The 21,323-nt window shown below is 43.1% G+C and overlaps 1 protein-coding gene and 1 non-coding gene across 3 annotated transcripts in view; both read right to left on the bottom strand.

Annotated features, from left to right (window-relative positions):
* Positions 1-3,346, bottom strand: part of ITGA6 (integrin subunit alpha 6) — a 77,195-nt gene extending 73,849 nt beyond the window's left edge. For both annotated transcript variants that reach the window (XM_059928100.1, XM_059928101.1), the window contains exon 1: positions 2,963-3,346. In XM_059928100.1, the coding sequence (XP_059784083.1) occupies positions 2,963-3,144 (182 nt within the window). In that variant the 5' untranslated portion in view covers positions 3,145-3,346. The remainder of the gene's footprint in view (positions 1-2,962) is intronic.
* Positions 3,347-20,817: 17,471 nt separating this feature from the next.
* TRNAE-UUC (transfer RNA glutamic acid (anticodon UUC)) lies at positions 20,818-20,889 on the bottom strand. Its single transcript has one exon. It is a non-coding gene; the product is annotated as a tRNA-Glu (tRNA).
* Between the last annotated feature and the right edge of the window lie 434 nt (positions 20,890-21,323).

Below are 21,323 nucleotides of genomic sequence, written 5' to 3'. Positions count from 1 at the left end.
TCACAGGATGGACATACCCATAGATGCCACCCTCTACTTTCTATCTAGGCAGGGTGACTCAACCTTAACTACCTAAGAGAAACGAAAGATTCCAAGGTCCTCAGACCTCAGTAACTCAGCCAACCATCTAATAACCTTTTGGAGTCTGAAACGTCTTTAATACACAGCCGAGGAAAAGTTTTACAGTCTCTATTTCAGTTTTACAGTCCCCAAAGTTTTAGGAACACCCAGCATGTTTTAAGGCTCTCAGATACAATATTATTCTGTTATAAAATGTTAAGTAGAGTTTAAGATGTTATTAAATATTTAAATGGCATCGTAGAAAGTTTAACCCACAAAAATCTATGGTTTGTTCCCATAATGCTGCATTCATCTGCTATGCCCACACATCTTTGATATTTTACTTCTCCTGCCTCAGTAAAGTCCCCTGTTCAAGAAATTAACTTTTGTTGTAAGTCTAAGATGGATTAAAGTTAAATTGCTTTGAAGATGGGTTTCCTAAATGTGACTAAGCTTAAATTACCCAACCTACAATAACCTTCGACTTTACTCTTTGGCAGAGTGAGAATCACAGGATGTTTAACACCTGTGGAGTAGCAGGGCACACAGTAGGAATTCAGTTACTGCTTCTAAATGCATCACCATTTAGTCAGCAAATACCCATGCCAGGCAGGAATCAGGCACTTTGCATGTTATCTCTTCAGCCTCACAACAACCCTATTAAGCAGTAATATCTCCGTTTTACAGATAAAGACACTAAGGCTCAAAGTAACAGCTGCTAAACGCCGAGAAGGAATTTTGAGCTCAGGTCTCTCTCACCAGTTCCCTGAAATACTCCCACTGGGCTTTTCCATCAAGTACAGAGTTTAGGAAGCTGGCCCAGAAGTTGTGAGGTCTCAACCTCACCGGCTGTTATTTACACACACATCCTTTACTGACAAAGGTTACAGCTGATGTGGATATGGCCTGTGTGTGCTGGTTCTCCCGGTCGGGCCAATGTTGCTGGAATACTTTACCAAAAGAAGCAATTGGGGAGGGAGGGGCGCAGGGGGGAGCAGCATTTGACATAAACCACAGCCCTCTAGAGTGTGGTTACTGCCACACTCTGAGCTCTAAGGAAAGATACAGCCCCCTTAGAGTGGGCCGCTCCTCTCCTTCAGTCCCTAAGAAGAGCATTTCTAGAAGAAGGCATCAGACCCCAAACACAGGCTTCTTCTTACTCACTTGCAGCAGCTCTAATAGAGAAGCCCACCAGAGAGAACAAGTTTTAGCAAGCATGCTGCTAACCTCAGTGACAACAGAGATCCTGGCTAAAGTCACGTTTTGCAAATCTCCACCCCCAAGACACTTTCTTGCCCCAGTACCTCCCCTTCACAATCTTTGCTTGAACAAGTATTTCAAGGAAACCACCAGCTTCAGTAGGCATCTGGCGCAGAGAATGCTGAGAATGTATTCATTCCCTCTGCGGGACCACGATCATTTCTGCACTAACAAGTTCATTCTCCATATGGGTAGATGCACATCTATCTACACGCTCAAGTATTTAGAGACACTAAATGTCATCCATTCACTGAGTTACCAGAAACCACCTTCCATTTCAAATTTACAGCATAACAATTATTTCTACTGAGAGAAAGCAGAGTATAAGCAGCTGGCCAGGCCTGCAGACCACCTCCAACTAATTTCTTTGCTTCACTAGCAGGTGTTACCAGAAAAATCTGACTTTAAGATTCAGGGACCCGCAACATTCACCAATTCCAAAGTTCTCAATTGCTGAAATCAAGAGGTTTCCTCCAGCCCTAAAATCCCATTCCCCTCTCATAAACACAAAGTCCTCTTTCCTGGAGCTGCACTTTGCTTTCTTCGCTCTGTTGGTCCTGGAAGGACCTCAGTTCAACTAAAGGCCTGGGGGGAGGGGGGACCTTTTGTGAGTTTATTTTTCGGTAGCACAGATCAAGAATGTAGCCCACAGCGATTACGGCGACTAAGCTCCCAAATACCCTCTCCAGCCTAAAGAGTTTGATCATGTGGGAACCAAACACTGTCTCCAAAGAAAAGGAGAGGCTAAGAGTGCCGGTCTCCACTTTCTCCAGGGAAGAGCACCGCTCTGCCACGGTGCGGGGCTGTCACTTCCAAACCTTGTTTGCAAAGCACCAGCCCAGATCGGACATTTTGCTTTCACCCCTCGGCAGGGCCTGCCCAGTGCAGGGGCCCAGAGGGTCTCGGGTGGCGCCGGACGCTTTGGGGCTTGGGCGACGGGTCGGCCACACCACTAAGAGGGTCTTGTTTTCTCAGCTGATCTAGCCTGCGAACAGGTGCGTGGTTAGTTCCATCTTTTTAAAAAGGGGGAAGGCATGTAAGAGTCTCCCCTGCTGGGGCACCCGCCCTTCGGGGAAAGCCTCGCAGGACGTGAGGAAAGGTGGCTTTCCAACTTCTGCGGGGCGCGCGAGTCTGCGGGGGGACGCGGTGCTCTCTGTGAGTTTGGGAAAGGCCTGGATCTCCCTGAACGACCCTCCCAGTCACCTCACCGCAGCGTACAGCGACCCTCCACCCCACGTCACCCCCGCCTAGCACACACGTGAAGCTCAGCAAAGCGTGCCACCTGCCGGGTTCCCAGCAAACACGCCCAGAGGGAAGGACCGCCGGAGAGCACTTTGTTTAAAAAGAAAAAAAAAAAAAAGTAAACTCTCCCGGGGCCGAGGACAGCCCCGCCTGGCACCGGGGCCGCGGTCCGCAGGGGTCGGCCCCCGGGTTCTCCTCCTTCCGGGGCTGAATGGGGGGAGGCGCGGCGCCGGGCGGGGCCGGAGGCGAGCGCGCGGGCGTCGGGCCCCGCTCCCCCCGGGGGCCGGCGGAGTCCCGGGCGGGGCGGGGCAGGGCCGGCCGGCGGGAACGCGGCGCGCCCTCGCCCCGGTTCGCGCGCGGGCCGGCGCCCCGATGGGGTGGGCAGAATCGGGGAACTCACAGCCGCTTGTCCTCGGGCTGCAGCTGCCAGTGCATGGCCAGCGAGAAGCCGAAGAGGCTCCCGGAGTCCCCGGTTTTCTCGATCACATTGTCCTCGCGGGTGTCCAAGTTGAAGGCGGCGCCGAGCCGCGGCAGGAGCCCCGCCGACAGGTAGAGCAGCCACAGCCGCCCCGCGGCCGCCATGGGCCGGCGCACCGGGAGGGGAGCGGGAAGCTGCGCGGCCGCCCTGCGCTCCGGGCTGGGTTCGAGGCTGCCGCGCCGCTGCCGCCGCGGCCACCTCGGTCTCCTCTCGCCGCCGCGCCCGGCCCCACCCCCGGGACAAGTCGCGCTCTCCGCCCGGCCGCTCCCCCTCGCGGGCAGCTCCCGACCACTGAATGAGCCCGTTGTTCTCTGGAGACTCGCAGGCGTTTTATCAAGTGACGAGGACGCCGGCCCCGCCCCGGCCCTCCCCACCCCCTGGCCCCTCCTCGCACGCCCGCCGCCGGCACCTTCCCTGCCTGCCCGGCTGCGGTGCGGTGCGACGCGGCGCTGCCCCTCCCTGCCGGCCCGCACCTGGCCCGGAAGCCGTGGCGGAGAGACCCGGAGGCGAGCTGCGGGCCGGGCAGCCCCGGCTCGGGTGTCCCCCTGGAGAGAAGCACTTGAATTGTGGTTGCCATTCGGCGCAGAGCCGGAAAGGCGTTTACTACCTGTTAGTAAAGACAAGTGCTGGTGATGCGCCGGCCCTAATGGCCCGGAGCCCTGGGCGCTCGCCGACCGAGGCCCCACGTGCAAATGCAGGCTTCCTTCATTCATTCCACAAGTGTTTATGGAGCGATTAACGCGGGCCAGGTACTTGGGGAATGGAGCTGCATAGATTGTCCTCGGCCCTCAAAGACCTAACCGTCAAAAAGGATAACAGCACAAATAGGGCTGTGCAATTGACAACGCGCAGCTATTATCTCATTTCATGCTCCTAACAGTCCTATGAGGTGGATGTTTTCTTTTTGCAGATGAGAAAACTGAAGCTCAGCCTTGCCCCAGAGCATCCACGGATCTGCGTCCAGGTGGAAAAGAGAGTTCGTGGGAGAAGTCACACTGGTGTAGGCAACTTCAAACTTGGTTTCCAGGTGTTCTCAGACTGAGAAGGTCCTCAACAGTGAAGGATGAGTTATTTAAAGTGGCACCCACGAGCTCAGGAGCCCTTCTCTCCTGCCCCCAAGTTCCCAGAATTAGTTGGGAGGAGTACTTCCCTGCCAAGAGACCGCTCTGAGTTCGGTGTGGGTGGCCTAAAGGCTCCAGCCTCCAGCACAAGGGGTGGGGCCTCCAGTGAGGTGTTGACCCCTGGGGTAACTTTATCCTGCAGCAGGGGTTGTTAACCCGGGGAGAGAGAATTCAGGTTACTGTGAATTTGGATGGCAAAAAAAAAAAATGACATTTTTATTTTCACTAATCGTTTAACTGACATTTAGCATTTCTTTCCATTATGAAGGTAAGCAGCACACCACGGTGGCAGTAAGAATCCATGACTTAGTCTCCAGTAGAACCCATTGGTTTTTCACATCACATCACAGTTGTTGCAAATATCTTAAATTACAGTAGCTATCAGATAGACCCTCAGCTAGATCTTGTTATGTAATATGTCAATTAAAATGTATATAATAGTGCTATAACACAATTTTTTAAAAATATTGTGTTAACTGTATTTCAATATAATTGGTTTCCTTTGTAATCCCATGTATTTTATTTTATTTTATGGATTTAAAAACCTTGTTCTGGGCCTTCCCTGGCGGTCCAGTGGTTAAGACTTCGTGCTTCCAATGCAGGGGACTCAGGTTCCATCCCTGGTCGGGGGAACTAAGATCCCACATGGCGCGCGGCATGGCCAAAAGATTAAAAAAATAATAATAAAAACCTTGTTCTGAAAAGGGGTCCATGGTCTTCAGCAGTCTGCCAAAAATGCTAGCCCAAAGGCTCCTGGAATGTCTTGGGGAGCCTGCCTTGAAATCTGACATAGAAAGAGAAGCAGAGGGCTTCCCTGGTGGCGCAGTGGTTGAGAATCTGCCTGCCAATGCAGGGGACACGGGTTCGAGCCCTGGTCTGGGAAGATCCCACATGCCGCGGAGCAACTAAGCCCGTGAGCCACAACTACTGAGCCTGTGCGTCTGGAGCCTGTGCTCCGCAGCAAGAGAGGCCGCGATAGTGAGAGGCCCGCGCACCGCGATGAAGAGTGGCCCCCGCTGGCCACAACTAGAGAAAGCCCTCGCACAGAAACGAAGACCCAACACAGCCAAAATTAAATTAATAAAAAAAAAAGAAAGAGAAGCAGAGTGCAGTCCCAGGGAAGAGCTGGAGCTCTGAGTGTGCATGTGGTGATGGGGGGTAGGGGTCATGTGCCATCTCGCCTCAAGGGTTATTTACACAAAGGGAGCAGCCTGTGCCACACCGAAAAGCCACCTGAACATCATCAAGGGTCCACAGGTGGTAACAGCTGCCAGGAGTGGGGTATGTCCCACTTCTCTCCCAATCGATATCTCCAGTCAAATATAGTCCAAAGTGGGGTACAGTGAGTTCAAGTTCAGTAGACAATCTTGAAGATCACACTGTTTTAACCAGTATGTGATAACCTTGGTAAGGTTGAGAAACCGTTGGAGACTATAATCTAGTAAGCTAAGAAACATCTGCAATATGATTTTTCATGCAAGTTAGCCTTTCTTCTTCATGTTAAACACATACTATTCCAGAGGGACAGGTCCCAGCTATTACAGTTAGAGCACGATGAACCTCACTGCAGGCTGGTACTCAGCAGGAGCCACTGATGGGGCTGTAATGGTTGCTGAAATACTTCTGAACTAGTAGCTAAAAGCTATGCCCTGAGTTCCCCAAGTTCAACTGGCCCCACCCTGGCCACTTTCCTAGGACCTGCCAACTTCCCCACAATTCAGCAGCTAAAAGGTTTGAGCCCTTAAGCCCTGCCTGGCACTACAAGGGCTTCTTCTGATTGGGTGTGCTCATGTCATACCAACTGTTAACTATACCGAATATCACCCCTTGCTTCCAAGAGTAATTCTTGCTTCCTCCCAAAGATATGTTTAGTAGATGACGTTTGAATAGCCAGAGTTAGCTCCTTGATCCCAAATACCAATTATGCTCAAATTGAAATTTTACATAATGTTAAATTTAAATATAATGCTACCGAATTGAGTAATACTTGTGTGGGAGAAGGAGGGGATAAAAACAAGGATGAGAGACTTGTTCTGGAGTGTGCCAAGTGCCCATCACAGACGACCCACGCTCCTGCCTTCCAGCTATCTCTGGCTACGATGCGAAACATACTTGAAGTTGAGTCAAACCCAGGCTCTTAATAATAATCTCTTTGAAGATTGGCAGCGCTTCCTGATTAACTGAAGCAATCAAGGTTTGTGAATTAGTTATCATTTCTGTGGTAAATAGTTACGGCTGACATAAGAAGTGTCTTAGAAAAAGGAGGTTTAGAGGTCCTTCAGGATCTGCTGAGGACAATGTCAGTCTATAGGGTCAAAGGAATGAAAGAAGACATCTAAAAATTATGAAGTAAAGACCTGAGGAGGGAGGTACATAGTTATAATGAAAGAAATTCTGGAACAAAAAGACACTTGTCTGGAACCAAAGTGAGAGAGATACCTTGATGATAAAGGTGTGCTGACCATTAGATGGCATGGGTGTGTGTGTGTGTGTGTATAAAAAAACCAAAGGGCTGTACAAATCCAGTTATGACAAAGTTGTGTCATGTTCCCAAAAAGCCTCATTAGAAAACAAACAAAATGGAATACCTAAGAAAATGATACAATAATCACAGAAGAAATTTTACAAACTGAAAATTTTAAATAAAAAGGCAGTGAAAGCAATGGATAGAAGCATTTGCTCAGTTGACAGCTTTTGAATTCTTGCATTTTACCGATACACTTTTCAAAAGAAATTTTTTTGTTCTATATTCCACCTTTGGTAGAGGAGCTTGTAAATAATTTTAAACTATGGGTCACCCATGCAAAGGTCTGAGGAACTCATGTATTGCCTGATATATTTTACATTTCCTGGGACCTACTTTAATCATTTTTGCTCTCAGGTTCCCTGTTCTATTGACTTTGTCATCACCAACAGCAGAGGATATCATATTTGCTGCTTTTAGGCAACGTAGAAACTATTAAAACATCTCTTTATTCTTCTGTGGTTGCGTTACATCGCCATATCAACAGCTTCACATGTTCCCTTCAGGCCTTTAATGAAGGCCATTTGTCAGAGTGGTTAGCACATGGTCCATGGAACCCAAGTCACTTCCAATCCCATCTCTGCTCCACACGGCCAGGGGACCTTAAACAAGTCATTGAATCTCTCTCCACCTCAGTTTCCCCAAGCTATGAAGTAGGGATAATAGCATCCACCCTCAAAGAGTCGCCTTGCCTTGAGGATGAATAAAGTTAGCGTGAGCTGAAGCACTTAGAATGTTGTGTCAGAACTTCCACCCGTGTACAGGCTTTCACAATTTGGCTTTTACAAGTTATGCACTGACCCATGCATGGTATACCTACAGTTTTATAAACTAGGTGTATATAGCAAACTGTTCCAAACTGGGATTCAGACTGTTCAGTGGCAGATTTTTTTGTGTTTCAGAAAAAGAAATAGAGTTTTCCCCAATTGCTTTTTTCGTCTCTGTATACATGTTCAGGGGTTTTCCTTCCACACTGAACCTTAATGCTTTTTGTTTGGATATTTTATTTGCTGTAAGTCACAGCACATTTTCTAGGGGCAAATCTGCCTTTGGTTTGGATCAGGATAATCCAAATTGCCACCTCTACCTTATTTTAACACTCAGATCTATTTTATTTATTTATTTTTCCAGTTTTATTAAGATATAATTGATATAGAACGTTGTATAAGTTGAAGGTATACAATATAATGATTGGATATATGTCTATATTATGAAATGATCACCACAATAAGTTTAGTTAACATCCATCACCTCACAGAGTTACAGTTTTTTTCCTGTGATGAGAACTTTTAAGATTTATTATCTTAGCAACTTTCAAATATGCAATACAGTGTTGTTAACTATAGTCACCGTGCTGTGCATTACAACCTCACAACATGTTTATTTATTAACTGGAAGTTTGTTTCTTTTGACCACCTTCACCCATTTCCCCCACCACCCGCCTCTGGTAATCGCCCATCTGTTCTTTGTTTCTATGAGTTTTTTTTTTTTTTCAGATTCCACATATAAGTGAGATCATACAATATTTGTCTTTCTCTGACTAATTTCACTTAGCATAATGCCCTCAATGTCCATCCATGTTGTCACAAACAGCAGGATTTCTTTCTTTTTTATGACTGAATAATATTCCATTGTGTAATATATATGTGAAAATGTGATATATATATATATTTTTTCTTTATCCATTTTCTTTATCCATTCATCCATCAATAGACCCTTAGGTTGTTCACCAGATCTTTTTTTTTTTTTAAAAGATGCTTTTTTAAAAATGTATTTTATTTTTGGCTGCATTGGGTCTTTGTTGCTGCACACGGGCTTTCTCTAGCTGTGGCGAGCGGGGTCTACTCTTCGTTGTGGTGCTCAGGCTTCTCATTGCGGTGGCTTCTCTTGTTGCGGAGCAGGGGCTCTAGGCATGCGGGCTTCAGTAGTTGTGGCATGGGGGCTCAGTAGTTGTGGCTTGTGGGCTCTAGAGTGCAGGCTCAATAGCTCAGTAGTTGTGGCGCACGGGCTTAGTTGCTCGCGGCATGTGGGATCTTCCCGGAACAGGGCTTGAATTCGTGTCCCCTGCCTTGGCAGGCGGATTCTTAACCACTGCGCCACCAGGGAAGCCCCACCAGATCTATTTTAAAGTAAATTTAAGTTGAATGTTTCTAATTTGCTTGTTATGAATGCATTAAATGTTGTACAGTATTTCATGTTGCCATTTTAGGTGGGATTCTTTTTTTCAAATTTGTTTTGAGGGAAATTTTCTAAGCCAAGAAGGCACATTTTGCCAGCCAGCCAGAAATAAACTCAAACTTTAAATGAATCAAGTTAAATTTAAAACTGAGCTCCCAAGGCTGAGGTGAAACCCCCACTGGAAAATTTGGTTTTCCATCCCCACCATCATCAGAAACAAACATGAATCTCTGTGTATCTCATGCCGCACAAATGCAGTCTTGACAGGCCAAACTTGGAGGAGACGTGTTTTAAATTTTTTCTTGCTTCCTATAAAAATATCTTAACTGGAAAAAAAAAAAAAAGACAAGCTGATTCTGAGTTAGGACTTAACCCAGTGATCTCTGGAGTATATCAATTCAGGTCAAAGCAAGCACTCAAGGAAGGCAGCTTAGCCTCACCCACTTCCCAGCTGAGGGCCTGGAGCAAGTTCCTCTACTTCTCCAGGACTCAATTTTCAAATCTGTAAAATGGCCAGAAATCTTCCTTCACCAGGTTGTTATAGGATTAAATGAGATTATATATGTGAGATACAGAGCACAGTGTCTGCTGTTAAATATGTGCTGAATAAAATAGTAGCTGTGAAAATGAAGGAGAAGAAAATATACTAGAATACAAAACAAAGGAGGGCTTCAGATCAGGGACACACAGGGAGAGGAAGCATGTGAATGAGGTCACCTGCGCCCCACATTCACCTGATGTAAGTGGTCAGGGTAAACCATTCCTTCCCATCATAGCTTGGCAAATAATCTCTGTCATATCATAACTTCTCAGTGCTTGAGGTTTGGATGGAAGCAAGTTTGTGCTTCACCCTGGCTCTGGACCACTTCTATCTCCTGCCAGTCTTTGCAGAAGCAACAATGGGTTCCAAACTCAGTATCATAAGTTTGGAAGAGAAAAAGTTCAGAGGACTCGCCAGCCAGGAGGCCTGGTAGGAAAAAGAGATGAAAGGTGGACATATGTGTCCAAACACATCCTTATCTTCCTCTTTCCACGATCTGATCAGCCAGGGAAAAAGTAAGTGCTAAAGATTATCAAAAATCATGGCCAACTTAAAAATCATTGGTATTTTGTTTGAAGCTTTATCTTAATTGAATACATCTTGCTGCTAATATTAAAGCAGCTTCTACTACTTAAAATGAATCGTCAGGGTAATTAGGAGAATATGACACTTCACAGGGAAATCAGATCCTGAACTTCAAAATTTCCTCAAAATTTTTGAATCTGGATGGCAAGCCATTTGCACACAAATAATTAAGTACTCAGTATATTTAACAAGTTGATTCTCCTGTCACATTAACAACACATTTGAAGGCAATGTAATACATTCTGCCCTGTGAACACACCACTATAAAGAACAAAAAGCAAAGAAAGGAGAAAAAGAATGCAGAAATTTGGACCACCTAGCAGCCAAGAATGTTCCTGTAACAATGGCTTTGCTGTCCCAGATCACGTGATCCAAAGTGAGGGGCTGAATGGTTCTGCATTGTACAAGGTGCTTCTGGACGCTCCCTGGTGAAAAGGATACTTACACCACATTTCATTTGCAAAAACCTTTAGAAAATCAGTGCATCTCCACAAGGCAAAAGGTATTGTCCTATTTTATGTCTGGAGACATCGAAGCAGGGACTTTTCTTAAGAGAGAATGTCAGGGTCTCCGACCAAATTAAGACTCAGGATATCCTGACTTCTGATTTCATAACCAACACCATACGTTCATAACCTTTTTCAGCCTTGGCTGACAAATAGTCCACCAAGACCAAATTTCCTGACTCCCAAACAAGGAATTGTAGCAGCTCACAAAATGTAATCTTGATCAAAGCTGTTCTCTGGCAGGAAAAAAAGCCAGCAGTCACATTTTATCAGTTAGGCTAGGGTGTCCGTACATGAACACATGTTGCTTGTTCCTGCAGCTCACAGGAGGATGGAAAGCGTAGAAGGGCTAACCAGGGGGCTTTGTGCCCTACCACGTCAAATGAACCAGGGTGAATTTTTTCAGCCTTGGACCCTACTAGGAAATAGAAGCTCCACCCCATTGCTCCAGAAGTTTACTTTCCCCAAGTAGCCAACTCATCCCCGGTTGCTGTTGGTTACAGACATGGTTGGGTAAATGCTGTACTGGTTGAAAAGGAGGTAAGAGAGTATGGGAGACAGTCAGCTCTTTGATTTTGAAGGGCCATTAGAATTTCCTAATTTACACTCTGTAAATAACCAAAATACGTACATCTATTTCTCTGAGACTTTCTTTTTGTGTTGACTGCAGTCATCTAGCGATGTCTTTAGGGGTTATAAACAGTTTTTAATCTGTATTTTTAAAATAATTCAAATGCAGGAAAAATAGTTTGAGAGTTATGTGTATTTTTAAAACATATTCCAAAGTTGAAATATTTTCAAATGTTAATTATATATTAAATGTTATATATATATATATATATATATATATATATATATATATATATATATATTCCAGCCATCAGCCACTTAGAATAAATATTCAAAGAAGAGAGAGCAGCATTAAGTAGACACCATATCCATCTGCCCAGGCACTCCCTTTTCACACTCCATCAACACTTTGCATACACCTCTCTCCTACTTCATATTGAATAATACTGTTATTTATATGCTTATATAACTGTCTGCTAAACTGTTGGTTCCTTCAAAGTAGGGGCCATGCTTTACTCATCTTTGTATCCCCAGTACCAATAATTAGGCCTGGAACATGGAAGCTACTAAAAAAATGACTGACTAGGGTACCTCAGGGTTTTCATCAATCATCACTTTTATGCCAGAAGACTTCTTTGAAGTTGGAGAGGTTTTTTAGAAAGTGTGTCACGCTTGCATTACGTGCTTAAAACCGAGCATACCCAATAGTGCACATTATTCAAAGGGCACATCCTCCCCACCCAGATTCCTCTAAATATCAGTAATTCTCATGGAAATGGAAAACCCCTGCAACAAGTCAGCCAATTAACAAGGCGCCATTTTGGACTCAAGGTATCTGATACTATAATCCTGCCAACAATTCAAAGACAGCTAGAAAAAGTGAAAGTGGACTGCCTAACCTGGAGTGGAAATTCTTAGCAAAGGATTTTGGGGAGATTGGAGGGAGAGTGGAGAGGAGGAGGGTGGATTGGAGAGGGGGGCATGATGGCTGCAAATCCAGAACTCCTTTGAACAAAGAAAGCAGCCACGTCCTAAGAAGGCTAGGTTCCTGAGATTGGAAAACACATTTGTTTCACTCTTTGGTCTACTGTCCCAAAGTGCTAACAATGTTATCACCTTCAGTCTATCTTGTCCTTTAGTCACCAAAGAAAGAAAAGACATGGTGACATGAAGTAGGAAGGGTTCAGGCGGTAGATTTCCCTGACCTCCCACTCCACCACCCAATCCACCCAATAGTATGTAATAGTACATAACTGCGTCAGCTCTGCACCCTGCCCTCTTCCCGTTCCAACTGCACATGCCTACGTGGGAGGATGCTTAAGGCCAGCTAGACCTTCTCAGGAAAAGATTTCTGAGAGAAAGCATGCATTGCGTATCCAGCAGACACAGCTGAGGCTTATGAGCTTGAAGCAATACTACAGATGTGATTTTTTTTTTTATTGCAATGAAAAAACACTGCAGGAAATAGGCTTCTGTTTGCATCTGTAAAGATGATATAATGTGGTTCCAAGGCACAATTATAGTTTACATAGAATCCTGGAGACATGGGCAGTGTGTGAAGGAGTATGGTTGTAGCAATAAAAGACTATAAGGTGAACAATAGGAAAAGGCATCCAATGTGCGAGTCCCAGAGTTTAATACATACAGATTATATTGCTTTATATAAACATCAATGTTCTCTGTGATTTATTCAAGGTTGATAGTAAAACTGTCAGCCAGGTGTTATCTACTTGAAACCTGTGCAATTACTCTCAATCATATATTTCATTGAACTGATCTCCCAATTGTTACTAAATATTGATATTATTAAGCACTCAATGCATATCAGGGTTTACTAAATATTATTAAGCATTCAGTGCATACTCAGTGTGTGCATAAGGGTTTCTCAAGAGTTTTCCTTTACTTTTTCCCCATTTTTGGATAAGGGATTTGAGAAATGACTTATAATACTGAATTCTTTCTATAAGGTCACAAGAAAGTGTTTGAGGCAAACTTGAGATGGCCACAGACTTTTTTGACATTCCTCTCATTGAGAGGTGGGGTCTACTTCTCTTACCCTTGAATCTTAACTGGCCTCAGTTACTTTCTTGACCAATAAAAATTGGTCAAGAAAGCAGATATGACATTCTGGGACTCCCCAGGCTAAAGCATAAGGAGCCTTATAGCTCATTCCTGGGACTCTTGAAACACTCATTCTTGGACCCTGAGCCACTATGTAAGAAGTCCACCTTCCATGGTGAAGCAGCCATGAGACCACATGGAGAGGGAGGGGGCTGACTGAGCCCAGCTTTTTAGCTGTCCGTGCCAAAGTGCCATGTATGGGAGTGAAGCTATCTTGAAGCCTACAAACCTATCCAGCCACCATCTGGATACCACCAAGTAATCCCCGCTGACACTTTATGAAGCAGAAGAATCACCCATCCAAGCCCTACCTGAATTCCAGACCCACAGATATTAATAAAGCGACGGTTGTTTCAGGCCACTAAGTTTCAGGATCGTTTGTGATGAAGCAATAGATAACCAAAACAGATGTAGTATAAAGTTCCTGTGTGGGACTCCTCCGAAGGTAAGCATTAGCTTCTACTCAGCTGACCCATCCGCTGCCATCTTTCTCAGCGGGAGCAAGTCCGCAGTGCCAGGATGTGGTTGACTAAGCTACTGAGTCATGCTCCTGGAGAAATGAGATCAGTTATACTTGCTTAGAAGTTGATTAGAAAGAGTTTTGGGGGAGATGATTTCATGGCTCCATGACTAATTCCCAATCACTCAATAAGAGGTCCAAAGCATGAGCAAATACGGTAGGCTTTATACATTTTCTCCCAGCCTCTAGCATGGGGATAGGGGAAGAACAAAAAGCAGCTCTGTCAGTGTGTGGTTGGTGATGGCTTCCACTGATCCATATGGTGCTCCCTGACCCATTGCATCTTTAAGAGTCTTTTATAGTCCCTAGTTCCCATTAGCATTACACATATCCATCATCACAACGAATTTGAAAATGGCACTAAAGACTTTCTGTTAAGCAGGAGGACAAATCCCAGAGTATCATTCCAACACTGAGCAGGAGAAACTCAGCACAAGGGAGGCTTCCTAGAAACTTAAAAGATCCCCCACCAAAGTCTCTCAGCCTCCCTCTTCATTAAAGGCTTTGTTTTTTCTCTCTCCAACTCTAGTTTCATTTTGTGAAAAGGTTCACCGCCTTCTGTGCCATGAGCAGACAAGCTTATCGAATGAACTGTAAATCTAATCAGTTTGGCATAGGGGTTTCATGGGAGCCATGTAAACAATAGCTGGAGTTGTGTTAAGCTTCAGTGACTCCAACTGATTCCCAGTTTGGTTCATTTGTGCAGAACAGTTGGAGATACAAAGCCAAGCCCATTAATTTCAAGAGAGTGGTTCTAACAGAGGAACAAGCTGTCAGTCCTCGGAAGGGTTTCAATCCAAGCTCTAACTACAGGATTTTATTTATGGCATAAGGTATGTCTTTGAGTTACTCAGTTTCTTTCCAGTTCCTCAATATTCTGTATTTCTAAGAAGATCCTGGCAATTCTTGTTGAAATTGGAATCCTGTGGAAAAATGAGCAAAGAACGTCTCCAAGTTCCTCTGGACCCTCATAATAGTGATCAAAGTGGGGTCCTGAATCCCCACCCAAGAGTTCTCTTAACATGGCGGTGCCCCAGGTTACGTCTGAAAAATGGACTTAATTAGTTTCAGCAACCAATTCAGTTCTATATCTCATCTGTATACTTTTACAGCAACACATTTATTTTCTTAATGTGCATTACACTCTCAAGATTGTAAAGTTTATGTAGTTACAGTACTGAAGTCACACCAGTTTTCAATCTGCTAAATCGCATGTGCTTAAGTTTCCAGATGGAAAAATGAATATTCACCACAGCTCCATCAGGAATGCCAATTTCCCATCACTCCCTAGCATTGGGCAATGCATTTTAAGTATTGTGTTAATTTAAGACATTTTCTGGTCCTCCAAGACTTGTATTTACATACTAGCTGAAACTGCAAGTGGAAATGAATGGGGGATGATGATATTTGCCTTATCTCAATTTTTCTGTGAGAAGGAGAAAAGCACTTATGCTTGAAATAAGCAGATGTGAAAACACTTCTCACTAATCAAAATGTTTACCACTAGTTTAGGAGAGGCTGCCTGTTTAGAGGCAGTGAACCTGATACATATACTTAGCAAGACGAGTGTATTTAGTGTGACAGAACCTTGAAGCAGAACTTTTTCAGCTTAGCTCAAGATTAACATGAGCAATACCACATTTCTTTGCTTATTAGGCTTTTCACAGTTCATGAACTTGGATTTGAGAGTGACTCGTGTCTATTTCAGCGTAGACTCTCTCACACCTATATATTCCCAGCTTCAAGTCACTATAACCAAAAGTAATACAGGGGGAAAAATGCAAAGAACAATGTCACTACAAGATTCAAAGAATTAGCTTTGTAAAATATTTTATATTAAGGAAATTTTAATTGGTGTAAATTAAATATCTACTATTCTGGAAGACAACAAAAATCATGCAATTGCTCTCAATTTGATCCCAGGCATTTGATAATATTCATAACAGAAAATTAATGAAATAATATATATGAAGATGACAGAAATTTACCAGCATGATTCTGTAAAAAGCTTTGCATAACAAACCACTCTGATGTCTTTCTATAATAAAATTATGGCCACATAAACTGGTAGAAAGTGACAAGAAGTCCACCTGCATTTTCTTGATTAAGACCATTGTGGTTGTAAAATTCACAGGCTCCCACCTGAAACTAGCTTAAGCTATACAATTAAAATTCAACAAAGTTTATGGAACTAATTATAACAATAATAACTAACATTTATAGGATATTTGCTCTGTAGTAGGTACTGTTCCCAGCACACATTTTCATTGATTCATTCATTTAATCTTTGCAATAACCCATATCATTAACATTCTTAGTAATCCCATTTTATACATAAGGGAAGTCAGGAGCAGCAGGGTCACATAAGTCCCCCAAGTTACATAAATCAGAAGTGGAGCCAGATTTTGATTCCAGGTGGGCTAGCTCCAAAGCCTGTATGCATGACCCACACACCCAACCAATTACGTGACTCTTTATCAATCAGGAAAAAGTGTTATCTTCTGGTTTTATTTTGGTCCGAGTTAGAGTTGGGGCTTACGGATTAAACTCAGAAGGTAGTAGTGTTCAATGGAACAGGTCCACCTGTGATGTTCTGAGGAGAGTCTCATGGGGTTCATTCTTAGACTCTATCTCATTCAATATCAGTATTTATTAGGTAGAAAAACGAGTTAGAATATATGCCCTCAATTTTTACATGATAATGACTTTAGTGAAATTGTTAATATCACGGAAGGCAATAGAAATTCAAACTAACACTCAGCAAATGGGGAAAATAGTTCTATAAAAACTACTCAATTTAGAGTTATTTGTAGTGAGGTGGATAGACCTAGAGTCTGTCATACAGAGTGAAGTAAGTCAGAAGGAGAAAAACAAATACTGTATGCTAACTCATATATATGGAATCTAAAAAAAAAAAAAGTTTCTGAAGAACCTAGGGGCAGGACAGGAATAAAGACGCAGATGTAGAGAATGGACTTGAGGACACGGGGAGGGGGAAGCTTAAGCTGGGACGAAGTGAGAGAGTGGCATGGACATATATACACTACCAAATGTAAAATAGATAGCTATTGGGAAGCAGCCGCATAGCACAGGGAGATCAGCTCAGTGCTTTGTGACCACCTACAGGGGTGGGATAGGGAGGGTGGGAGGGAGACGCAAGAGGGAGGGGATATGGGGATATATGTATACGTATAGCTGATTCACTTTGTTATACAGCAGAAACTAACACAACACTGTAAAGCAGTTATACTCCAATAAAGATGTTAAAAAAAAAACCTAAACAAAACAAAAAAAACCTCTCAATTTAGATGTGCCAGATGTGCCAAGATGTTTTTTAATCACAGTGCCAAATCAGCCACTCCCCGCTGCACGCTCTTTGTTTTTCTGCTGGTTTTTTTTTTGTTGTTTTTTGGTTTGCTTTTTAATTTTTTTATTTATGTTTTTGGCTGCGTTGGGTCTTCGTTGCTGTGTGCGGGCTTCCTCTAGCTGACGCGAACAGGGGCTACTCTTCGTTGCGGTGCACGGGCTTCTCATTGCGGTGGCTTCTCTTGTTGCGGAGCATGGGCTCTAGGCACACAGTCTTCAGTAGTTGTGGCATGTGGGCTCAGTAGTTGCAGCACACAGGCTCTAGGGTGCACAGGCTTCAGTAGTTGTGGCTCAAGGTCTCTAGGACGTGGGCTCAGTAGTTGTGGCGCATGGGCTTAGTTGCTCCATGGCATGTGGGATCTTCCCGGACCAGGGATTGAACCCCTGTCCCCTGCACTGGCAGGTGGATTCTTAACCACTGCGCCACCAGGGAAGTGCCCTCTGCGTGTTCTTTGAATGACCACCTCCCATGCCCAGCACAGATGATGGCACATGGGTGAACACCTGACCTAGGGGTGTCGGATCACCCTTGGGTCACAGTCAGTCCACAGGCTGGAATGAAAAGATGAGCTGGGCCTATCAGATCCCCACTCTTGGGAATTTGCTTTGGAAAACAGTGACCCAGTTGGCAACAGTAACTTAAGGTGAAAAGTTGTGATGTAGGAAAGGAAAGAAGAGGCCATTGTGGACATGTCATGGGCAAGCCAAAGCTAAAAGGGAGCAGAAGCTTTGAGTGAGCAGACAGAGCAAGGTAGTCAGTTTAGAGGGGAGAATGAGGCAGAAATAAAGTCACAGAAAGGTTTCAAGTGTAGGAAAGCTCTGTTTTATACTACATGCTGTCTTATTTATCACTCATTAGGAATCTACTTGACACAATCTCTCTGGTGTTCTATGTTCTTTGGTGATTTCTTTTGGTTATAAGAGTAACTATGGCTAGGGTGATGTTCCCCTGATATTTGGGGAGGGGTTTATAACTTGGTCTGATTTGAAAGAACATTCTCTCCAGTCTCACTATGACTAAGGCAAGTCCACGCCCAAATACCTGAGGGTTGTGCCCATACACGCTGCAATTGAGATAACGTAAACTCAGGTGCTATTTATCTGAAGGGCTCTCAAGCTGCTGAGCTCCTGGCAGCTGTTCAAGAAGAAGGAACACCCGTACTTGGGAAGGAATAGTAGCTCCCGCGGTGAGCACAAGACCTATAAGTAGAAGCCGTAACACCTTGCAAGCTGACTGCCAGCTCTCATGGTCTCAGATAAGCGATTAGCTTTTACTCAGTCCCTTGTAGCTGAATAGGACACAGGGGGTGAGGCACAGGGAGTGTGTATTTAGCACAAGGGCTTGATGAGGCCCTGTGCATTGTGGTGCAAGATACCAGTGAGTCCTGCCTAGGCAGAAGGAGACAGGTACAGTCTAAATGATGGTCAAAGCCCTCCAAAGGCTGAGCAATTTGTGTGATTACCCTTCACTTCTCCTCTCAATTGGATATAACTCTGACCTCTAATCGAAATTTCTCCACAGCGTTCTCTGGAGTGCTGTTCGCTGCCTTGATTTCTTCACCTGCAGAATAGGCTTCTCAGTGCCTGTCTCCAAAGGAGAATCAGTTGGTTCAAGCCCGAGATAGGTGTTGAAAATATCGATCAACGGTCACAAAATCTCATTATGACAATCACAAAAGGTTGCCCAATGCCTTCTGTTATCCTGGAATATTTTTTTTTTAAATCAATTACGACTTGAAATAAGCTCGGGTAATGTTTCTCAAACTGAGATTCACAAGTTCTGAAAGAATTTTTTGATTTGGGGTTTTCCTTAAGACTATGATCTAAGAAAAGTAATATAAGAGTGTTCTGGACCATTGGGATGACCACCTTGTAACCAAACGCTGTCCAGAATTCAGCATCTGCATTTGTGTCTCCAAGAGACCCTGTGCTAAACCCTCAGTGTCATATATTATACAACACTGCACACATATTGTATACAAGGCAAAGTACTAAATTGATTGGACAACCAATATAATGGATCAATGGATAGAAACCCAACCGTAAAAGCTAAAAATAACAGCAGTGACCACAATGAAGTGTCAAATAACGATCCATCATATTCAAGATGGAAAGAATCAAGTCAACTAGTGAAATGTAAAACAACTAAACACATATGTTATTAAACCCAACATCAGCAATTTTGTTTCCATAACATACCATCTGTTGTTCATTTAAATTTTACTTATTTTATAAATATGGATGTTTAATTGATAAATGTCCTTTGGTGCTATGTTTGTTTAAGGGTCATAAACCTAAGAAGTATATACCTAGTTTTGTGTGTGTCTATATTTAAGTAATGTTACTTAAAAATAATAGTAATTTGAGTCATCACTTGGGCTACTAAGAACTTTTTCCATGAAAAGCCGTCCGTACGTTAGTTTGAAAAACACTGAATTAAGGAATTAGCTGGGTTTTGTATATTAAATAGAAAATCTCATTCTAATGTTAGCTATTATAAAGGAGTTTCGTCAGTAACTTTCAAGCAGAGATTTAAAGCCGGTGGATCTTCCTAATGTTATTCAAATGCACATTAATTCATTTCAATGCACATTAATTCATACAGTCACTCATTCATTCATCGAACATTGAATATCTACTATTAACAGGCACTGTGCGGGAATGAGAATGAGTAATATGGTAGTATTTTTACCTTCAGGCTTCACAGCATAGTTGATAAACCTAAGAAATGCCCAGTAGAAATCTGTTTGCCCAGTAGAAATCTGTTTGCCTGGAAATCAGTAGACACCTCTTTGGGGAGAAAAACTCTAACGATACGTGTTCACCTCTGAGTGTGTCTACCCTATTAGTGGAATGACCAAACATGTTATTTAATCCTGTCCTATTCACCTGTTCCTATGATAGCACCATACTGTTCTAATCAAAAAAAGTTTATGATATATTTTTAAACGTGGGCAAGTCCTACATCATTATTCCACTTTTTCAGGATTTTCCTAGATACTCCTACATGTTTTTTCTTTTTCAGGTGAACATTAGAACATTTTTGTCAAGTTCTCCCTAAAATCTCATTGGCATTTTTCATTAGGAATGTGTTAATAATCAGAGCTTAATTGAGGAGATTGCCTTATTAATATTGTGTCTTCAGTGGTAGAAATATAGAAAATGTTTCTCCATGTATTCAAATCCTCCTTTCCATGTCTCAGAAAGAAACTGTTTTTTTCTAAATATAAGTCTAGCACATTTCTATTCCCATGTATTTTATGTTTTGTGTGTATGTATGTCTTGTGAATGGGATCTCAATTTTTATTACATTTTCCATTAATTGCTTGCATATAGAACAGTACTGATCTGCATAATTATTTTGTAACTGATCCCCCTAAATGTTTATTAGTTCTGATAACTGAGTAATCCCAAGTCTTTTCACCTGAATGCCCCAAATGGCAGATGCCATTTTAATTGATGTAATTAACTCAATTTCTTTAAATCTCTTATTTTGCCATTCTTTTTTTTTTTAATTTTGCCATTCTTGCATTTGATTCCTTAATATGGTATTTGTTGTAATATAAACAAATTTGGAGAAACAATTTTATTAATAAAATCGATTCTCTAGGATGACATGGCATGCTTATTTCCCAGTATGTTCATTCCAATTTGACAAACATAGTTTTTCACTTGCTTCCCTTGGTTTAGACAGTCTTGTTTTGTTTTTTGGGGGGGCCGTGCAGCGCAGCTTGTGGGATCTTAGTTCCCCAACCAGGGATTGAACCTGGGCCACAGCAGTGAAAGTGCCGAGTCCTAACCACTGGACCACCAGGGAACTCCTAAAACAGTTTTCTAATTTTTAAATTAGGATTATTTCATCTCCTTTTAAATATGTAAATCTCGTAAAATATTTTATTATAAAACAGCAATGTAACAGGTTCTAAAATATTTATGCTACACTTTATTTAGTCAGATGCCTTACATTAACTTTTAATTTAGTGATAACATTGAATAATAACACACTGTTTCAGATTTCCAAACAGTGACAGGTCAAAAGCAAAAATCTGGTTGCTAATCGGCTGCCCTTGTGCCATGTCAAACTCTGGTTTCGAGCAGCAGAATTTGGCATTTTTGTTCTGCTTGCTCACTGCCCTGGCCCAAGGAAATGAGTTGGATGAGTGCCCTTCTTTTTTTATTCAGAGATGCCATAGATTAATTGTAAAGACTTCCTTTCATCTACATAACAGAATGGGTCCAGATAGCCTTTTA

Source organism: Balaenoptera ricei, chromosome 7 (genome assembly GCF_028023285.1).
Source record: "Balaenoptera ricei isolate mBalRic1 chromosome 7, mBalRic1.hap2, whole genome shotgun sequence".
NCBI lineage: Eukaryota > Metazoa > Chordata > Mammalia > Artiodactyla > Balaenopteridae > Balaenoptera > Balaenoptera ricei.
Note: the sequence above shows the minus strand (reverse complement) of the source record. Positions and strands in the feature narration are given on the sequence as shown.